We start from the raw sequence: 18272 nt of genomic DNA, 5'->3' as shown, positions 1-18272 counted from the left end.
AAGACCAGGCCAGGTGGGGGCGGGGTGAGGGCTGCCCAGGCTGACACCCGCCTGGCTGCTGGCTTCCAGGTCCCACTTCTCCATGGTGGTCCGCCCTCGCACCCGAAGAGGACTCCTGCTCCTCGCTGTGCCCCTGGCGGCGGGCAGCCCCTCCCTGGCGCTCTTCCTGAGCCACAGATACTTTGTGGCTCAGACACAAGGCCCAGGGCCCGAGCTCCGCGTCCTGAGTCACCAGCGTTCAAAAGCTGACCGGTGGCACAAGGTGAGGGACTGAAGAGAAGGGATGTGGGCAGGGCCCTGGGGGCTCCCGCCTGATGTGCCTCCCCCCCCCAGGTGTCTGTGCGATGGGAGAGGACTCGGATCCAGCTACAGGTGGACGGAGTCTGGACTCAGAGCCAGGAGCAGCCTGGCCAGGAGCCTGGCCAGCAGTATCAGGGGGCAGAAGGCCCCCAGCCCTACACGCTCTTTGTGGGGGGTCTTCCTGTCCACGGCCCCAAGCTCCCAGTGAGAACTGCCTCTCCCCCGCATTCCCTGCCCGGTCCCAGCCCAGCCCACCCTCCTCAGCACCCCCTGAACCTGACCCCATGTCCACCCACCTGTGCCCCCACAGATGTTTATCAGCAGCTCCTGGTTCAGCGGTTGTGTGAGGAGACTGATGGTGGACGGGCAGGCCCTGAGTACCCCCAACCGAATGGTGGGGGTCACACCCTGCTTGTCAGAACCCCTGGAGATGGGTCTGTTCTTTGCTGGCAGTAGGGGAGCCATCACTCTAGGTCTGTCTGCTGTCCCCCACTCCCTGCATGTGCCCTGGGCTGTGGGGTTGAGGGAGCCATGGCCAGGCCCTCGTCCCCTCACAGGCCCTCCCCGCAGACACCCTGGGAACCACCCTTCCTGACGTGAGCCTGAGGCTGGAGGTGCGGCCCCAGACAGCCGCAGGCCTCATCTTCCACCTGGGCCAGTTCCAGGTGCCCCCCTACCTAGAGCTGCAGGTGCTGGAGAAGCAGGTAAGTCGGGGTGGGGGGTTCATGGCCAAAGGGCAGGATTGGGGTTGGCAGGGCCCTCCTGATGCCCAGCCCCCACCCAGGTCCTGCTGTGGGCAGACGATGGTGCCGGCAAGTTCTCCACATCGGTGACACTCTCCAAGGAGCTGTGTGACGGGCAGTGGCACCAACTGGCAGGTGAGCTGGGCCCCCTGTCCCATGACCAGATACTCCTGACACCCCGCAGCCCTGCTTCTGCAGAGCAGAGCCTGGGAGGGACTCGGGAGGACGAAGCTGCAGAGGCCAAACCCCGGTGGGCCCTCTCCCTCTGCGGCTGCCGAGACGCCCTCCCAGTCCAGCCACAAGGAGCCTGTGCCCCACAGTGACCAAGAGCAGGACCGCCCTCCGGCTGGAGGTGGACTCCCAGAGCAACCAGACCCTGGGTCCCATGCTGCAGGCCTCAGATAGCGCCCCAGTGCCTCTGCACTTGGGGGGCCTGCCCGGTGAGTGTGACCTCAGCCCAGGTGGGGAGCTGCCCCTCGGGGACCAGGCACTGGGGTCACCTGCTCTCACTCCACCCTCCACGGTGGGAATCTCTGCTCCAACCTGTCTCCCTTCCTCTTCTCCTGCATCCCAGGACCCTCGGACACACAGGCTGGGCACCCCACCCCCACACACCCTTGGCCTCCATTCTACCAAGGCTGCATGAGGAATCTGATGGTGAACCAGGCCTTTGTCACCTTGCAACGCTCTGCGGGTGTCCAGGGCGCGGTGGGGGCCAGTGGCTGCCCGGCCACATAGGGCCTTCAGGGCGCCTGCTGTCCTAATAGCTTGCTGACACCACCACCTTCCGCCAGTATCCTAGATGAAGTTTGTATAAACTTACCTAGACTTGAGTCTACAGGAAATGGTTTAAGTTATGTCTGACTTTTTAAATGAAACTTTACAATAAAATGGGTTTTTTTGTATTTTATAATTGTGAGATTTTCCTTCCACCCATTTAAATGAGAAGTCTGTAAATCACTGGTCCCTTCTCTTGAAACAAAAATTAAAAAGGAGCTTATGTAACTGAGTGTCTTTTTTTTAACACCTGTTTTCATTCTTTATTGTTTAAAGTATGACATGTCTCCTTCCCCCACTGACTTCTCCCCATTGTTCCCACCCCCGCACATGCCCTATGAGTGTTGACTTTTAAATGTAGAAAGAGGGACAGCACAGGACAGGCGGGGAGAGCCTGGTGGTGGGGGCTCTCATGGCCCACCTCCCCAGGCCTTTCACCTCAAAGTCACAATACCAAACACTGCAGACCAAGGGACAGCTTGTCACAGGGGACGGGGCACAGAAACACCAGAGTTGGCAGATAAAAGAAAAAAGTTTTATTTATTAGCAAGTTAGAACAGAGGTGTGAGGGTGTGCGACGGCCCACAAACACACTGCTCGCCCACACAGCCAGGAGCCCTGCCCGTAAAAGACAGCAAATAACTTAATCCAAGCTCATGTCCTCCTCTTCGTCCTTCTTGTCCTTCCCATCGCCCTCCTTCTGCTCCGGTCTGGCACTGTTCTGCATCGCTTTGGCAAAAGCTTCCACATCTACAACGCATTGAAAAGCCTGAGGCCAACTTCCTGGGCCTTGGGGACAGCCAGCCCTATGTTGTGCAAACAAGGAGGCTTGTGCCTTTAACCACAGGACCCCAAGTCCTGCCATAGCAGCAGGCGGAGGAGCAATACTTACCACCCTTGTTGGCGGCCTCCACGGCCTCTGCAGGCAGGCCAAACTGGCACATGAGGGGGCCCAGCTGCCCTGAGGCCAAGGCCGCACTGAACATGCCCAGGGCCTGCAAAGAAGAGCCAGACGTCTCTGAGCAAGCACGGGGCGGGGCCACGGGCAGCAGGCCAGGGACTCTTGGTGATGGGCGCCGAGGTAAAGACAGGCAGCTGGGCCGCGGCATTACCTGCTGGAACTGGGGGGAAGTCAGTGTGTTCTGGATCTCCTCTGCGGTCTGTGGCAGTGACTCCCCAGAGGGCAGGTAGGGTAGCAGGCGTTCCTGGACGTCCGCATTGGCGAGGATAGGTGCCATGATCTCGGGCGTCAAGACACTGGCCAGGTCAACTAGGACGCAAGCACACGGCCATGAGGGCTGAGGCCGGCCCAGGTGCCCATTCGGAGGGCTGCGACGAACTAGGCTGTGCTCTGCTGGGTGTGGTGTGACGAGAGGAGATGAGGGAGCCACGGCAGCCCATGTGTAGGACGGCAGCTCGGCCCAGGGACACGCTCGGCTGTGCCTGGGGAAGCCAGTGGGCAAGGGGCAGCGGGCACCTTCACCCCTGGAACCGAGGCGCGTTACCTTGCTGGCTGCCTCCTGGCCCGGCCGGCACGTTCATAGTGGCTAGAATGCTCTGGAGGTCGCTCAGCTGGATGGGCTGGGTTGGGCTGGCTGCCGTGCTGGCTCCATTACCTGGATTGGGCGTGGGGCTCGGGCTGGTCACCGAGGCAGCTGCTGGAGCAGAAGGGGCTGGGGTGGCTCGGGCAGAAGAGGCGGTGGAGGACGGGGTCACCGCTGCTGACTGGCTCCGGGAGCTGGGAAGAGCAGGGCAGGTGGAGCTGCCAGGCGCCCACATAGGTACCCTCACCACGTTGGTCCTGCCCCAAAGGCCCTGCACCGGGAAGAGCCTGGGCTATGAAAGGACCCTCCCAGAAGCCCACTTTGTCCGGCATCTCCTCGGTCCAGTCTTCTTTTTTTTCAAAAGCCACTCAGAAAGCATTCTCTCCCTCTGACTCTTCCCTCAGGAAGAGAAGAACGATCCCCAGTGGCTAATGGCAGCTGCAGAAGCAAGCCAAGAGGCGGCTTCACGCTCAGGAGAACGCTGCGCCTCCTCATGGTTTCGGGTGCTCTACACGTTCAGAGAAACTTCTCCAGTAACAAACTAGGAGCGAACTCTGAAAGCACAGTCTTGTGCCCAGTCCTCTTGAAGAAGGGCACTCACTCCTGGTGGCACTCAAGGGTGCAGCAGGGGCAGGGGCAAGGCTCACCTGGATGAGGAGCTGCTCGCCGGAGGCCCTCCACTCCCCAGTAAGCTGGCCAGGCCTGGCCCAGTCAGGGCCCCCAGCCCACCTACGAGGAGCAAGGAGACGCACGCTCAGACGCCACTCACCTGGAGCGCCTGCCTCACCCACCAAAGCAGCAGAAATGCCCCGCATGGAAGTCAAGGGACGAGCAGGGGGAGGTGTGGACCCTGTGAGCGGGTGCCTGCTCAGATCAGTGTTCTGGAAGCCAATTCCTAAGTCAATGCCCCTGTTCCATTCGTTACGCTTGGGGTCAAGGTAATAGCAGCGCAAATCCAGTAGAGAAGTGCATCCTCGCTGTCTGAGACACACACCCACCCAAACCCCGAAGGTGGCAGCAGGCCCCTCCTCAGCCGGCCAGGCTCTCCTGAGCCGCACAGCGGGGTCCTCACTGGGGGCCCTGGAAGGCCTTGCCCACTCGGCTCCCGCTCAAACCAGAAGGCTCACAGGCCCTCCTCCAGAGAAGGCAACACTCAGCCAATTAGGAGCTTAAAGGAAACGGACTCCAAGGCAAAAGCAACCACAAGCTGAAGGTTGTCCGAATTAAAACAAAGGCCCCGGGGCCAGAGGGCGTTACCCAGTCCTCCGAGGCCGGCGGGTCCGATGAGCTGCATGAGCTGGCTGTGGCTCATGTTCCCCAGCAGGCTCTGCAGGCCGCCCTCGCCTGGAAGACAGAAGGTGCTCAGGCTCAGGGCCCGCCTGCGCCCGCCCCGCAGCGCCCTGGGCAGGTGCTCTCGGAAGGGCTCATACCACTGGCGCCTCCAGGCGAGGAAGGGCCCCCGACAGCCCCCAGGACTGCCCCTCCAAGAGTTGCATGAAATGAGTCGGTGGGTGAGTCTCTGACACTGTTCTCGCCTGAGGATGCGAGTGGGGACCTGGGAAGGGTTTCTACCTGGGATTCCTCACTTGCACTTAAAACAGCTGGTCTGGGCCACGGCCAGGGACTCAGTGGCTAGAGCACCACCCCACGAGGCCAAGATGGCGAGTGTGATCCTGGTCAAGGCGCGTGCGAGGACCCACCAGTGAGCGCACCAGTGCAGCAGCAAGCGATGCTTCTCTCCCCTTCCCCCGCTCCCTCAAATCAGTTTTAAAAAACCACAACTGGTCTGCATCATCGAGGGCCACCTGATACCTCCTGGGGCCTCTGAGCACAGCCAGGGGGAGGGGAGCATTACCGCCCAGTGCAGACAGCTCGTGGCCTCCACTCCCGCTCGCCCCCAGTGCTCCAGGCATCGGTGGGTTGTTCAGATACTCGTTGACTTTCCGGCAATGCTCCTCGTCCTGGTCCGTCTTAGGCTCCTGTGGGAGGACAGGACAACAGCCGCAGCTGAGCAGCCCGCCCACCACAGACCAGACTCACAGAGGAGGGACCTAGGCTCAGACAGATGAAGTCACTGTCCATGTTCCCATGGCACCAGGGAGAAGACCCAGTAGTCCCCTACGACGGACGTGCCTGTTAGAGACAAAAGCGCTAAGAACGCGAGTCGTGCCAGGGCAGGTCCCGTCCTGCAGGCCTGAGGCTTCCTGCGACCATAGACAGTCCCAGGCCCTTCCTTCAACACATGCACTCGATGCAATGACCTCTACCACGGCACTGCCCACACACCACACCCGGCCCAGGCCCCTCGGGGTCCACAGGGCCCCACAATGAGCCCCTCCCTGGGTGTGATGGGGGTCATCGGGCATGCCACCCTGTCAGTGCCCAGAACTGCAAGACGAAGCGCCCAAGATGGATCCGTCCACCGTCACCGAGCATGGGCTTGTGTGGGGACACAGGGACGTGACAGGCGCGCAGGAGGAGAGAGGTCAAATGAGCAGAACTGGTAAACAGCTTGTGTGAGGCGAACCTCTGACAAGATTTCTTGGCAAAACTGGAGAAACAAGCTCTGCCCCAGCGGCTGCAAACCTCAGCCCCACCTGAGTCTGCAAATGAAGTTGGACTGGAGCCAGGCTGCACGCCCAGGCATGCTCTCCCTGTCCCGGCCACGTCCCCGCTACTTCGGCGCAAGTGAGCAGCTGGGCCCCCCAAGAGGAAACCCTTTCCCACCGGCTCTCCACGTCCAGACTCTGGGGGGGAACATGTTGACACCTGTCAAAACTGCACACGTGAGTCCACTATACCAGCAAGCCATTCCTCCATTTCAGCACACACATTATCCTCACACACGCAGTAACCGGCACAAGGCGACTGTTATGGCACTGCCTGGAGTAGAAGCAACCAAGACATGGCAACCGCTTGACCTGATGGAGGACTGCCCACAGCCGTGGGGGCACGCGTGTGTGCTGACCCCAAGACTCCAGAGCGCTCCATTAGGGGAGCGGCAGGGCTCAGAGAGCTCGGAGAGAACACTGCTTTGGAGACTATACACCGTCATCCTGGCTTCTGCCCTGGGGTCCTCGTGACCCTTGAGGGGGCACTGGGGACAAGCAAACCACAGGCCAAGTGCCCATCAATGCCCTGAGATGGAGTCTAGCCTGGAGCACCCATCTGCCTGCCAAGGCATTCCACCCCTTGAAAGGCACTGAGGGCCACACAGGGGACTCCAGGCTCCGCAGCAGCAAGCTGGTCAGCCCCAGCTGGCTGTGGAAGCCAATTCTACCATCTGGCAAGCAGGTTTCTAACCTAGCTCTAAGACGAGGAGGAAAAAAACATACAAACAAAACCTACACACCTGCATCCAGAAGAAGAGCCGTTTGGACCCTGCCTTGAACTTGAGCACGTAGACCCTCCCGCTGGGGCACTGCGGCACGCGCTTGAACTCACAGTCGTCAGGGAAGATGATCAAATCCTGCAGCCACAGGAGGGGAGAGTCATGGTCCCGTGACACATCGAGCCCCTGAGCCTCCCAGGAACACATGCTGGGCTGTGTCTCAGCGTGGAGGGTGGGGAGGAGGGCACAGGGCCCAGATCACCCTCCTCACCAGCAGGGCCTCTCAGGGCGGCTAAGCCAGGGGCAGAGGCACCCAGCAAGGAGAAGGGCTTCCGGGCCAGGCACAGGCCTGGTGCTGAACAGGGAACGCAGGCTTGTGAAGGATTTTTTAATAGAAACATTGTGGGAACATTCCCAGATGAGTCAAAAAGCCAACTCTGACCTGCCCTTGAACCTAACACAGAACAATTTAGTCTGAAGGACAAAGAACACTAGGTAGAATGACCACTGGAGGGAGCTGTCTGGTGGGCTGGAGTAAAGGTCAGGATTTTTACATGGCTTCACCCATTCTAGTACCTAATCTTCAAAGTTCAAAGTATATAGAGTGACGCCCGGCTGGTGTGGCTCAGTGGTTGAGCATCGACCTATGAACCTGGAGGTGACAGTTTGATTCCTGGTCAGAGCACACGCCTGGGTTGAGGGCTCGATCCCCAGTGTGGGGTGTGCAGGAGGCAGTCGATCCATGATTCTCTCATCATTCCTCCCTCTCTCTCTCTCTCTCCCCCTCTGAAATCCATAAAAATGTAGTAAGTAAATAAAACATATACAGTGACACAGTGACGGGAGAAACCATGTCATCAGTGGGACTGGGAAGACCGATAAGCAAATCAAAACAGCTCATGGGGCAGCCAAGCAGCAATGCCACACACCCACCCACGGCCTCACGGTGATGCTGCCACCGCCAGTGGCCGCCCAGAGGGCAGAGACTCACGTCTTCCACGTTCCCAGACGTCCTGTCTTTCCAGCAGAAGTGAATGAGGGAGTCATCCGTCTGCTGAATGTACACGAGCCCTTTTCTTTTGTCTGGGGTGACAGTTGTTCCTTTTAACGACATTTTTCCTGCCCGAAACTCCACCAAATACTTGTTGGAGGACCCACGGGAGCCTGGCACCAGGCTTGGAAACAGCGCGCCTGAAGTCGCCATCCTGAAAGAGGGGCCAGCAGTCACCACTCAAGTGCTGGTCGGCGCCGACCCGGTGAACGCGCCCTCGCCAACCCTCCGGTACGCTGGGCGCCAGGGAGCACCCCAAAGCTGCCAGAACCCGCTCAAAACACGGCGGGGGGGGGGGGGCAGGCTCGGAGCCTGCGGGCACCTGAGCAATGGAGCCAACACCCACGTCTCACGTTTCTCAAAGAAGAAATTACTCTCGGCACGCTCGGCGCTCGCTGCGCGGCCACTTTCTGTACTTGCAAACTTGTTCCTTACTGGGACCCCCGCCCCCAAGAATTTAAAAACTTGGACGGGGACACGCTAACATCAGATGGGACGCAAGGCTTTGCCTAACGCCGGATCGCTGTCGGACAGGCCCGCGGAGCTGCAGGTGTGCTCCCTGCAAACACGGGAGTCTGCGGGGTGCACGGCCCGCCCCACCCCGCACACCTGGCAGCCCGACGCCCTCGGCTCCGCGCTGGGCGGAGGGGCCGGGGCGGCTCGCAGCAGGGCGGGGCCCCAGGCTGGCCCGAGAGTCCACGCCTCGGTCCCCGACCCCAAAAGTCCTCGCCCCGTGCACGGGCCCTGGGGCCCCCCAACCCTCGAGAGCGCCGGACTGCTCACGGACCTCGGCTCCCAGGCCCCCGGCTCTCTCAGCCCCCGGGCCCCTCTACCTCGAACCCCCCCCCCCGCCCCTCTGGCCTCCGCGGACCCGGCGCCCAGCTTGGGGGGTCTCCCGGAGGCGCAGGCCCCGCCCCCAGCCTTCCCGGTAGCCGTCTCCGCCCCGGGTCGCCCCACTCAACCTGGCCAACGCGGAGACTAGGCTGAGAGATGTACCGTGCGTGATCGCTCTTCCTCCTCGGCGCCTGCCGGGCCCCGCCGGAAGCTTCCGCTCGCCCCGCCTACCCGCCGCTCTCTCCGCCGATTGGACCTTGTCAGAGGCCGGGCCGGCACTGGCCCGCGAGCGATTGGCAAGGGCGGCCGTCCATCACCCCGCCGCGGCCCGCCCCCACGCCGGCGGCTCCCTTCCGGCGGAAGCGCGGGCCGGCGGCGCGCGGGCCAGAGAGGCCCCTATTGTTGCTGTGTCATAGGGGTGCGGCGGCGGCCCCTGGCGGCAACGCTGGGAACGGCGGGGCGGGCGCGGGCCGGGCAGGGGGAGATGGACTCCGGGACGGCCCCTGGCGAGGCGGCGTCTCTCAGGGTCACTGTCGGGGCGGGGCGCCAAAACGTAGAGGAAGCCGTCACCGGCTCAGGGGATCGGGTATCTTAGGACGCGGGGCTGGCTTCGGGTCTTCCGGGGAATCACTGAACCGCAGCCCCGGACTCGGTTTGTGGCCCGCATTGCCCGTGGGACCTGGAACTCATGGGGCGCGTGGTCCCGCCCGCGGTGCCCCACGCCCACCGATAACAGTGCTGACAGGTGGTCTCCCCCTTTCTCCCAGGGTCCCCTAGACCCCACCCTGTAAGGGTGCTAACATGCGGCCCCCCTTCCCACCTGCGCCGGGAGGGTCGGAGGCTCCTGTGCAGGTCAGAACGGACTTGAGGCGGACAGACCCTCCCAGGAGCGGAGGCCGCCTGCACGGCCCGGCACCTGTTCCGCCCGGAGCCCTGTGCTCCACCCGAGCCGCCTCGGCCCCAGAGGAGAGGCCGTCCTGCCCGGGCCTCCTCCCGCTGCTTTGTGAACATCAACTGTGTTCTGAGCCTTTTTATGAAAAGCATAAAGGTGAAGGTGTTCTCAGTCACTGTTGTGGTTTTTTAATTTTATTTTATTTCAGAGAGGAAGGGAGAGGGGGAGAGAGAAACATCAATGATGAGAGAGAATCATGGAATGGCTGCCTCCTGCACGCTCCCCACTGGGGTTTGAGCCCACAACCTGAGCATGTGCCCTTGCCCAGAATTGAACCCAGGACCCTTCAGTCCCCAGGCCGAGGCTCCATCCACTGAGCCAAACCGGCCAGGGCTCACTGTTGTTTTTAAGATGCCCATTCCCGGGACTCCTGCAGCACCACAACTTCTGTTCCACTATCCCCGGGCTAGTCACAAACTGTTTTAGAAAATATAGCTGTTTTTCATTGAAAATATAATTTATGTTCATAAGTAATGGGCTTGTTATTTTTAACTAGTTAATACTTTTATTTCATTTAAATGTCTAGTATGGTAAATACTCGTCGATAAAACCCACATGCAGTGTTTATCTAGTGCAGCGGTTCTCAGCCTGTGTGTCGCGACCCCTTTGGCGGTCGAACGACCCTTTCACAGGGGTCGCCTAAGACCATCCTGCATATCAGATATTTACATGACGATTCATAACAGTAGCAACATTACAGTTATGAAGTAGCAACGAAAATAATTTTATGGTTGGGTCACAACATGAGGAACTGTATTTAAAGGGCCAGAAGGTTGAGAACCACTGCTTAGTGGCTGGTTTATGTCACTGAGCAGTGTCCTCAGCCAATCCACGCTGTAGCAGGTGTCAGGGTTTCCTTTCTACAGCTGAGTAACTCTTTGCTCATCCATTTCCATCCATCGATGGGATCCACATTTCAGCTACTGTGAATAATGCTGGGGACACGACTGTGCATATCTCTCCAAGACCCTGCTTTCTTTTTTCTTTTGCATCTTTATTGTTGAAAGTATTACATATGTCCCCTTTTCCCCCCATCGACCCCCTCCAGCCCACCCCGGCCCAAGACCCTCACCACCCCACTGTTTGCGTCCATGGGCCATGCATATTCGCACACAAGGTCTTTGGGGATTACCTCCCTTCCACTATCCCTCCCCCACCTTCCCTCTGAGATTCCGCACTCTGTTCCATGCTTCCATGTCTCTGGATCCACTCTGTTCATCAGCTTATTTTGTTACTTAGATTCCACAGGAGTGAGATCATGGGACACTTGTCTTTCTCTGACTGACTTATTTCACTCAGCATGATACTCTCAGGTCCCTCCATGCTGCCTCAAAGGGTAAGACATTCTTATTTTTTACAGCTGCATAGTGTTCCATGGTATAACTGTACCACAGCTTTTTTATCCACTCATCTACTGATGGGCACTTGGGCTGTTTCCACATCTTAGCTATTGTAAATTGTGCTGCTATGAACATAGGGGTGCATACATCCTTTCTGATTGGTGTTTCGGGTTTCTTAGGATGTATTCCCAGAAGTGGGATCACTGGGTCAAATGGCAGTTCCATATTTAATTTTTTGAGGAAACTCCATACTGTTTTCCATAGTGGCTGCACCAGTCTGCATTCCCACCAGCAGTGCAGGAGGGTTCCCTTTTCTCCACACCCTCTCTAGCTCATGTCATTTGTTGATTTGTTGATGGCAGCCATTCTGACAGGTGTGAGGCGATACCTCGTTGTTGTTTTAATTTGCATCTCTCCAATGATCAGTGACTTTGAGCATTTTTTCATATCTCTCAGCCACCTATATATTCACATTAGAGAAGTGTCTATTTAGGTCCTTTGCCCATTTTTTAATTGGGTTGTCTTCCTTTTGTTATGTTGTATGAGTTCCTTATATATTCTGGATATTAACCCTTTATCAGATGCATCATTGCCAAATATGTTCTCCCAAACAGTGGGTCCAAGACCCTGCTTTCAACTCTTTTAGGTGTCTATCTAGAAGTGATGTTGCTGAACCATATGGTAATTCCATTTTAATTTTTTGAGGGACCACCAGACTGTTTTCCATAGTGGCTGCCCCATTTTACATTCCTGCCAAGAGTGCACCTGTTTTGCCGCATCCTCACCAACACCTGTTGTTTTTCTGGCAGGAGCCATCCTAATAGGTGTGAGGTGGCATCTCTCTGTAGCTTTGATGTTCATTTCCCTGATGTTTAGTGATGTTGAGCATCTTTTCATGGGTTACTGACCATTTGTCTATTTAAGTCCTTTGCCCATTTTTGAATCAGGTTGGGGGTGGGGGGATTGTTGTTGAGTTTTAAAGAGTTCTCTATATATTTAGATGTATGATTTACAAATATTCCACCCTATTTTGTCAATTGCCTTTATACTCTAGTGATAGTGTCTGATGCACAACATTTTTTAGATTTTCATGAAGTCCAATTGGTCCATTTTTTCTTTTATCATCCAGGCCTTGGTGACATAGCCAAGTCATTGCCAGTCTGGTGTCATAAAGTTTGTGCCCTAGTCTTCTTCTGAGAGTTTTACAGGGTTTGCTCTTATATTTAGGGCCTCGATCCATTTTGAGCTCATTCTGTATATGATGTGAGGTAAGAGTCCATTCTTTTGCAAGGGGATGTCCTGTTTTCCCAGCACCATGTGCTCCCTGCACCTTTCCCCTTGAGTGGTCTTGACGCCTGTCACTTGACTATATATGTTGACACAGTGGTGGTTACAAGACAGTGTGACTGTCAACTGCACACACGGTTTCATTGTAGGGCTTGAAGCCACTTCCTCCACTTACCTGCTGTGAAAGGTGGGGCACACCCACCTTCCTGTACCTCCTTTCCCTGTGGCCTGGGTTGTACTGTGGGGAGTTAGCACTGTGACACCAGGCTTGGGCTCCACAGGGCTGGGTGCTCTGTGGCCCCATCATCAGATGTGGTGCTCGTGGCAGCGGCCCAGACCTGTGAACCTGAGCGTTCTGAGGGCACTCACACCTGTGACTGTCTGTCCCTCTGCCCAGAGCCATCTTGGCTGTTAGCATGAGTGTCCCCACTCAGCTCAACCTCCCGGGAAGCACACAGATGCTGGGCAGCTAGGACAGCGGTCAGACGGTGGGGACCTTCGAGTCAAAGTAAAAGTACTCTGGGCATTTAGTTGCTTCACGGTCTCCAATGCCTGGAGAGGAGAGACTAAACCAGAGCTCCCGACACGCAAAGACCCAGACCCCCACCCACTACGTGCGCCCTCCCAGGGATGCCACAGCGTCCCTGGCGCCCTTCTCCAGTGACCAGCAGTCTTCTGAAGCAGTCCACTCGCTGGGCCAACCCTACAGAACGCATAGTCCCAACCTGACACGCGGCACAAGGGCTCGTCTGCAGCCCTTTCCAAGGGGCCAGAGGAGCTGAGACAGTGAAAACTGCTCGGTGCAAAAATGTCAGCAACAACTATTTTTAAAGGACCTTTTTATCCACAGCTAGGGTTTAACTTGGATCTTTACGGGTCAGTACCAGTCCTCCAAAAACTCTACAAGCAGTTGGTTGTAAAATGAGCCCGTCACCAGTGTGCTGGTGTGCTGCAGTGCCAGGGGAGCAGTGGAGACCAGCCCAGCACAGGCACCAAGAGGGATGAAGGACCCGTATCTGTATGTTGTCACCCTGCCGGGACCAAGCAGCCCCTTCCTAAACCTTCGACCCAGGACAGTTTGGTTCTCAAATGGGAAGGAGCCGTGTATCCAGTGAGGGGCTGATCATCGCGTAAACTGATCCCAAGAGACACTGAAATGCTGTCTTCATTTTGCAGGATGCTCCTCGCTTGGACGGAGGAGACAGTGAGGGGAGGGGTTACACACACAGGGAGCCGCCAGGGGACGTGCCCAGGCCTGGTTACTTGCTCTCTCACCCAGGAACCCAACCTTTGCACCACTGGACACAGCAAGGCCCCTGGAAAGATGCTTCTAAGTCCCAGTGTTGGGCCAGAGCAACCAGAACTAGTAGGAATTATTGAGTCCACTCTCCTCGGGGCCCAGCTTCCTGCGCAGGACACAGCTCTTCGCCACCCCACCCCTCAGGATAAGGCTGCCAGTACTTCTGCATTTTGGATCTTATTAGCATTTTTAACCACGTCATTACCTCATTGTTCCTCACACACATGTGGGACCTGTGAGGTTTGTGAGCCACCACCTCCACTAGGAGCACGTTTCCCAGAGGTGGTGTCCTGAGAGGAAGCGTTTCACCAGGCTGCCCGGAGGTGGCAGGCTCGTGGGGAAGCACCCGCAGCATTTCTCTCATCCTGTCCCAGGTCCTGATCTCGTGACCCAACAAGGACCCAGCACGCAGGCGGCTGTCCTCTGATCCTCAGCATGTCTCCTGGACAGCTCCAAGCCCGTCAGGCTGCCCTTGGCCCATCTCCAGAGCGGCCGGAGTTGGGCCAGGTGGTATGTGGCCCATCCTCAAGCACAACAGCATGAGCCTTGGGGACAGTTTGAGAGAGAGACGGGGCCAGGACAACCATGGGGCCCTGCTGGGGCCTCTTCCGTTCCATGAGAAGGGCTGTGCCGGCTCAGTCTCGCACGGCACTTCCCCAGAGAAGCGACACGGAGACAAGCAGCCCCATGTGGCAAAGTGCTGTGATGCCGTGTGGGACCAGCCCTGCTTCTCCAAGACCGTCTCAGGAGCAGGCCACACCCTGTAAGAAGCCCGAGGTCCTGGTGACACCCTGACCTTGATCCCCCCTGGGAAGGCAGCACCTCTCCTGGGACAGAACTGCACCAGCTCAGTAACCCGGATGCGACCATCCAGCCCCAACACTAGGCTCCCTATTAGCCCCCTGGCACTGGTGGGTCCCTTCACATTATCTACACTTTACACAAGACACGCTCATCAAGGTTGGGCTGTCTGCACAGCCAACTCCCCGGGGCTCTGGGGAAAACAGGCACTGGGTCAGTGGGCACATGGCTGCACCCAGGACTGTTACAACACGGGGCTTCCAGTTGCAAAGCTACAAAATCAAGTCTTCAGAGCAAGTCTTCGCTTTCAAAAGTTTTAATTACAAATGTGATTCTGAAGCCTGGACACACAACAGTGACACCCTCTCAGAGGGAACCCACCACTCCATACAACTGTGTGTGCATGTGTGCGTGTGTACATGTGCACACATGTGGGTATGCATGTGAGAGCACGCATGTACACACATGCATGTGTGCACACGTGTGAGTTTGTGTGTGTGCGCCCGCATGCAGCAGATTGTCTTCCATTCAGAGAGTGGTACCATGATCTACGTGTTGATATTTCTACAGAAAGAAAACAGTCACCTGATCAGGACATGTGCAGAGATGGATGCACACCTGTGTTCTGTACAATAACCCTAATTCACCTGTAAGTAGCCTCTGCTCTGACCCCCCAGTGCACACCAGGTGTGGCCTCCTGTATCCTGTGTTTCAAACACGCATGCTGGGAAAACAAGGACACAGTGCTGTGGTTACAGACCAAATGTTCTAATGAATGACTTGTTTTGTGACATGGTTTGGCCTGCAGTGACAGTGCAGCCCTGGTGAAAAGAGCAGACAGGGTCAGAGGCAGGGCTCCCTTCAAAGCTGGGAGCCGTCTGGGGACTTGGTCAACAACTTGCCATGTTTCTGGACCCCTGTCATGGCAATGCTTCCTTTTGCGTATACAGCTGGAGATTAATGCATGTCTTGCTCTTCAGCAAATCCTAGTCAAGCAGCTTTAACTTAAATATATAAAAGTTATCTTTACATCATTGAAAGTTGGCAAGAAAACACAGAACCCGACAGCGACCCATGTCATTTAATCCGACGCTCTGAAACACTCACTTTGTTCCCGGCGCAGACAGCGTTCCTGGCCGCAGAGAGCTCACTGCAGGGTTAGTTTCAAGATCTGTCTTTTCTGTTATTGGTTCCAATTTAAACTACTTTTGGACACTCGTAACGCTGCACTCTGAGGAGGAACATGGCCCCTCCTTGCTGTTCCTTCCGCTAGTTTCTAATTGGTCATCAGGCTGCTGCCAGTTGAGATGCCCCAGCTGGCACGTCACATAAAGGAGCTGAAGAATGTTCCTTCTCAAATCTTAATGAAAACATGATGATCCCAAGGGAAGCTTTATGAAGAGACGGCAACAGTAATGAATGGTTGGCAATCAAAAGTTAATTAGGATTGAGTCCTCAGCCGGGATGGCGCTTTCTCCGTGAACATGGTCCTTAGAAAGGCTGGTGCTGCCGTACCCAGAGCTCAGAGGAGCCCGTGGCGGGGTCCAGCCTGGCAGGGGTCTGGGTCCCAGGGCACATCAGTAGATGTCCGGGCAGCCTGAGAAATCCCGCTCGAAGTAGCCCCCTGAGTACAGCCAGTCGGGGGTCCCAGTGTGCGGATTCCTGCCCTGGTGGAACCACCTGCAACACAGAAGAGGGTCAGGGAGCGGCTGGGCAGTCACTGTCGCCGGCCCTCTCAGGAAGGACAGAGAACCCTCTAATTAGCCATCACCCAGCAACATGCATCTCTAAAGGCAGCCACTTCAACTTGGGCTGTCATCACACTTTCACACATACACTCACCCTACACACATCCCCAATGTCAGCCTCACTTCCTCACAAAAACCTTATGGAGTAAACAGAAAACACTCAGGCCGGGCCGTCACCAGAGAAGGGGCGCTCACCCCCAGGTGAGAACAGTCACAGTGCTGTTTCCATCCTTTCGAGCTGGCCAGGTCTGCATGGTCTGTTAACTGGGAGGGGCGCGATTGAGGACAGAGAGGGTCACAGTGGCCTCTAGCTTGTCTATGAGCCAATCCAGTCACTGTCACCAGCTCCCATCAGGATCCCAGCACCTTGGTCACCCACCCTTGACCTCTGCGCGGTGGGAGAGGGAGCGGGTGTAGAGGACTCGCGAGGTAGAAGTAATTGTCTTCCCAGGATAAAATGTCGTTATTTTCACAATTAAAAAAAATACAACAAAGGAACATTGGCTATTTTCAAACTATTGTTTTCTGGAACAGCAAATTCCACATATCAAACTACTAAGAGCATAATAATAAATTATATTGGAAGCCCAACCTTCAAAAGTTAGTTTTAAAAACGACAGCCACATAAAAGTCACCAGGTGACTTCACTGGGCCCTGAACACAAAAGACAGGCAAAAATATCCTGGTCAACAACGCTGAACCACCAGTTTTCTAAGACTAAAATTGTAGCTTACATGTACCTTTAAATTTTGTTTAAACATTACAGTACTTAATCAAGTCCTTATTAAGTGGACTGTTGTCACATCTATAACAATAAAAATGTAATATGCTAATTAGACTGGATGTCCTCCGGACGAAGCCGGGGCTGCCTGCGGCCAGAGGGAAACCGGTGCTGGCAGCCGGGGGAAGGAAGGCCTACTCCTGCACAAATTTCATGCATCGGGCCTCTAGTTATGACTATAAAAGAACAAATGACAACTGATTTGAGATACTCCTCCCGGACAGCTCCCTCTGGGTCAAGGCCTGTGCAGACACACGCATGTGCATTCCACTCACATGGTGCACACCCATGGTCACATGATGAGTGCTCCCAGACATGGGAAAGACAGCCGGCCCACTCCTCATCATGGCCTCTAGGGTGCTGTGTCATATGGATGGGGAACATGTGGGGACAGCAGGCTGCTCCCAGCAGCACCGGGGACTTCCGGGCGCACAGTGGCTCTTCTCTGAGAACTGTGTTTTCCCTCATTTAGTGGATTAGCTCTGGCTACATTTTCTTTTCTAATTTACTATACTTGAAAAAGTTCAGGGTCAAATACTCAGGGGCCAGGATGGAGAGGCTGGTCTCAGGTGATCTGCCTCTCACCAGCAGGTGGCACTACTTTTGGGAGCATCGGCCTACAGCCTGGTGGGTACAGCCTGCACAAGGAGCTGTTGCCACCATCATAGCAGAAGCAGAGATAGCTTCTCAGCCCCAGGTGTGTGCAGTCCTCTTCACTGTCCCCAGGTGTGTGTAGTCCTCCTCACTGTCCCCAGGTGTGTGAGTCTCTCCTCACTGTCCCCAGGTGTGTGTGGTCCCTCCTCACTGTCCCCAGGTGTGTGTGGTCCCTCCTCACTGTCCCCAGGTGTGTGTGCTCCCTCCTCATTGTCCCCGGATGTGTGTGCTCCCTCCTCACTGTCCCCGGATGTGTGTGCTCCCTCCTCACTGTCCCTGGGTGTGTGTAGTCCTCCTCACTGTCCCCGGATGTGTGTAGTCCTCCTCACTGTCCCCGGGTGTGTGTGCTCCCTCCTACTGTCCCCAGGTGAGTGTGCTCCCTCCTCACTGTCCCCAGGTGTGTAGTCCTCCTCACTGTCCCCGGATGTGTGTAGTCCTCCTCACTGTCCCCGGGTGTGTGTAGTCCTACTCACTGTCCCCGGATGTGTGTAGTCCTCCTCACTGTCCCCGGGTGTGTGTGCTCCCTCCTCACTGTCCCCGGGTGAGTGTGCTCCCTCCTCACTGTCCCCAGGTGTGTAGTCCTCCTCACTGTCCCCAGGTGTGTGTAGTCCTCCTCACTGTCCCCAGGTGTGTGTAGTCCTCCTCACTGTCCCCGGGTGTGTGTAGTCCTCCTCACTGTCCCCGGGTGTGTGTAGTCCTCCTCACTGTCCCCGGGTGTGTGTAGTCCTCCTCACTGTCCCCGGGTGTGTGTGCTCCCTCCTCACTGTCCCCGGGTGAGTGTGCTCCCTCCTCACTGTCCCCAGGTGTGTAGTCCTCCTCACTGTCCCCA

At 56.6% G+C, this 18272-nt stretch overlaps 3 protein-coding genes and 1 non-coding gene across 17 annotated transcripts in view; 1 reads left to right on the top strand and 3 right to left on the bottom strand.

Annotated features, from left to right (window-relative positions):
- Window positions 1–2048, top strand: part of LAMA5 (laminin subunit alpha 5) — a 51492-nt gene extending 49444 nt beyond the window's left edge. Inside the window, exons 74-80 of the mRNA XM_036323531.1 lie at window positions 70–262; window positions 334–504; window positions 611–773; window positions 871–1004; window positions 1085–1178; window positions 1364–1483; window positions 1618–2048. Of these exons, the coding sequence (XP_036179424.1) occupies window positions 70–262; window positions 334–504; window positions 611–773; window positions 871–1004; window positions 1085–1178; window positions 1364–1483; window positions 1618–1781 (1039 nt within the window). The 3' untranslated portion in view covers window positions 1782–2048. The remainder of the gene's footprint in view (window positions 1–69; window positions 263–333; window positions 505–610; window positions 774–870; window positions 1005–1084; window positions 1179–1363; window positions 1484–1617) is intronic.
- A 285-nt stretch (window positions 2049–2333) lies between these two features.
- On the bottom strand, window positions 2334–8836 carry ADRM1 (adhesion regulating molecule 1). 6 transcript variants are annotated; one of them, XM_036323608.1, is made up of 10 exons: window positions 8709–8826; window positions 7687–7900; window positions 6717–6833; window positions 5220–5343; window positions 4622–4708; window positions 4012–4093; window positions 3326–3558; window positions 2933–3090; window positions 2713–2815; window positions 2334–2570 (listed from the first exon to the last, which is right to left on the bottom strand). In XM_036323608.1, exons 2-10 carry the CDS (start codon window positions 7897–7899, stop codon window positions 2464–2466), a joined length of 1224 nt encoding a protein of 407 aa, XP_036179501.1. In that variant the 5' UTR covers window position 7900; window positions 8709–8826; the 3' UTR covers window positions 2334–2463. The 6 variants fall into 6 exon arrangements, with proteins under 6 accessions (XP_036179501.1, XP_036179497.1, XP_036179496.1 ...); XM_036323604.1 differs by having other exon boundaries at window positions 2713–3090; window positions 8743–8836; XM_036323603.1 differs by having other exon boundaries at window positions 2713–3090.
- On the bottom strand, window positions 3728–3934 carry LOC118663931. The gene has a single exon (XR_004970217.1). It is a non-coding gene; the product is annotated as a small nucleolar RNA U3 (small nucleolar RNA).
- A 5724-nt stretch (window positions 8837–14560) lies between the features above and the next one.
- The window catches only part of OSBPL2 (oxysterol binding protein like 2), a 42700-nt gene continuing 38988 nt past the window's right edge, over window positions 14561–18272 (bottom strand). For all 9 annotated transcript variants that reach the window (XM_036323580.1, XM_036323575.1, XM_036323581.1 and 6 more), the window contains one exon: window positions 14561–15940. In XM_036323580.1, coding sequence (XP_036179473.1) covers window positions 15838–15940 — 103 coding nt within the window. In that variant the 3' untranslated portion in view covers window positions 14561–15837. The remainder of the gene's footprint in view (window positions 15941–18272) is intronic.

This window comes from Myotis myotis, unplaced genomic scaffold (assembly GCF_014108235.1).
Source record: "Myotis myotis isolate mMyoMyo1 unplaced genomic scaffold, mMyoMyo1.p scaffold_m19_p_9, whole genome shotgun sequence".
Classification (NCBI taxonomy): domain Eukaryota; kingdom Metazoa; phylum Chordata; class Mammalia; order Chiroptera; family Vespertilionidae; genus Myotis; species Myotis myotis.
Note: the sequence above shows the minus strand (reverse complement) of the source record. Positions and strands in the feature narration are given on the sequence as shown.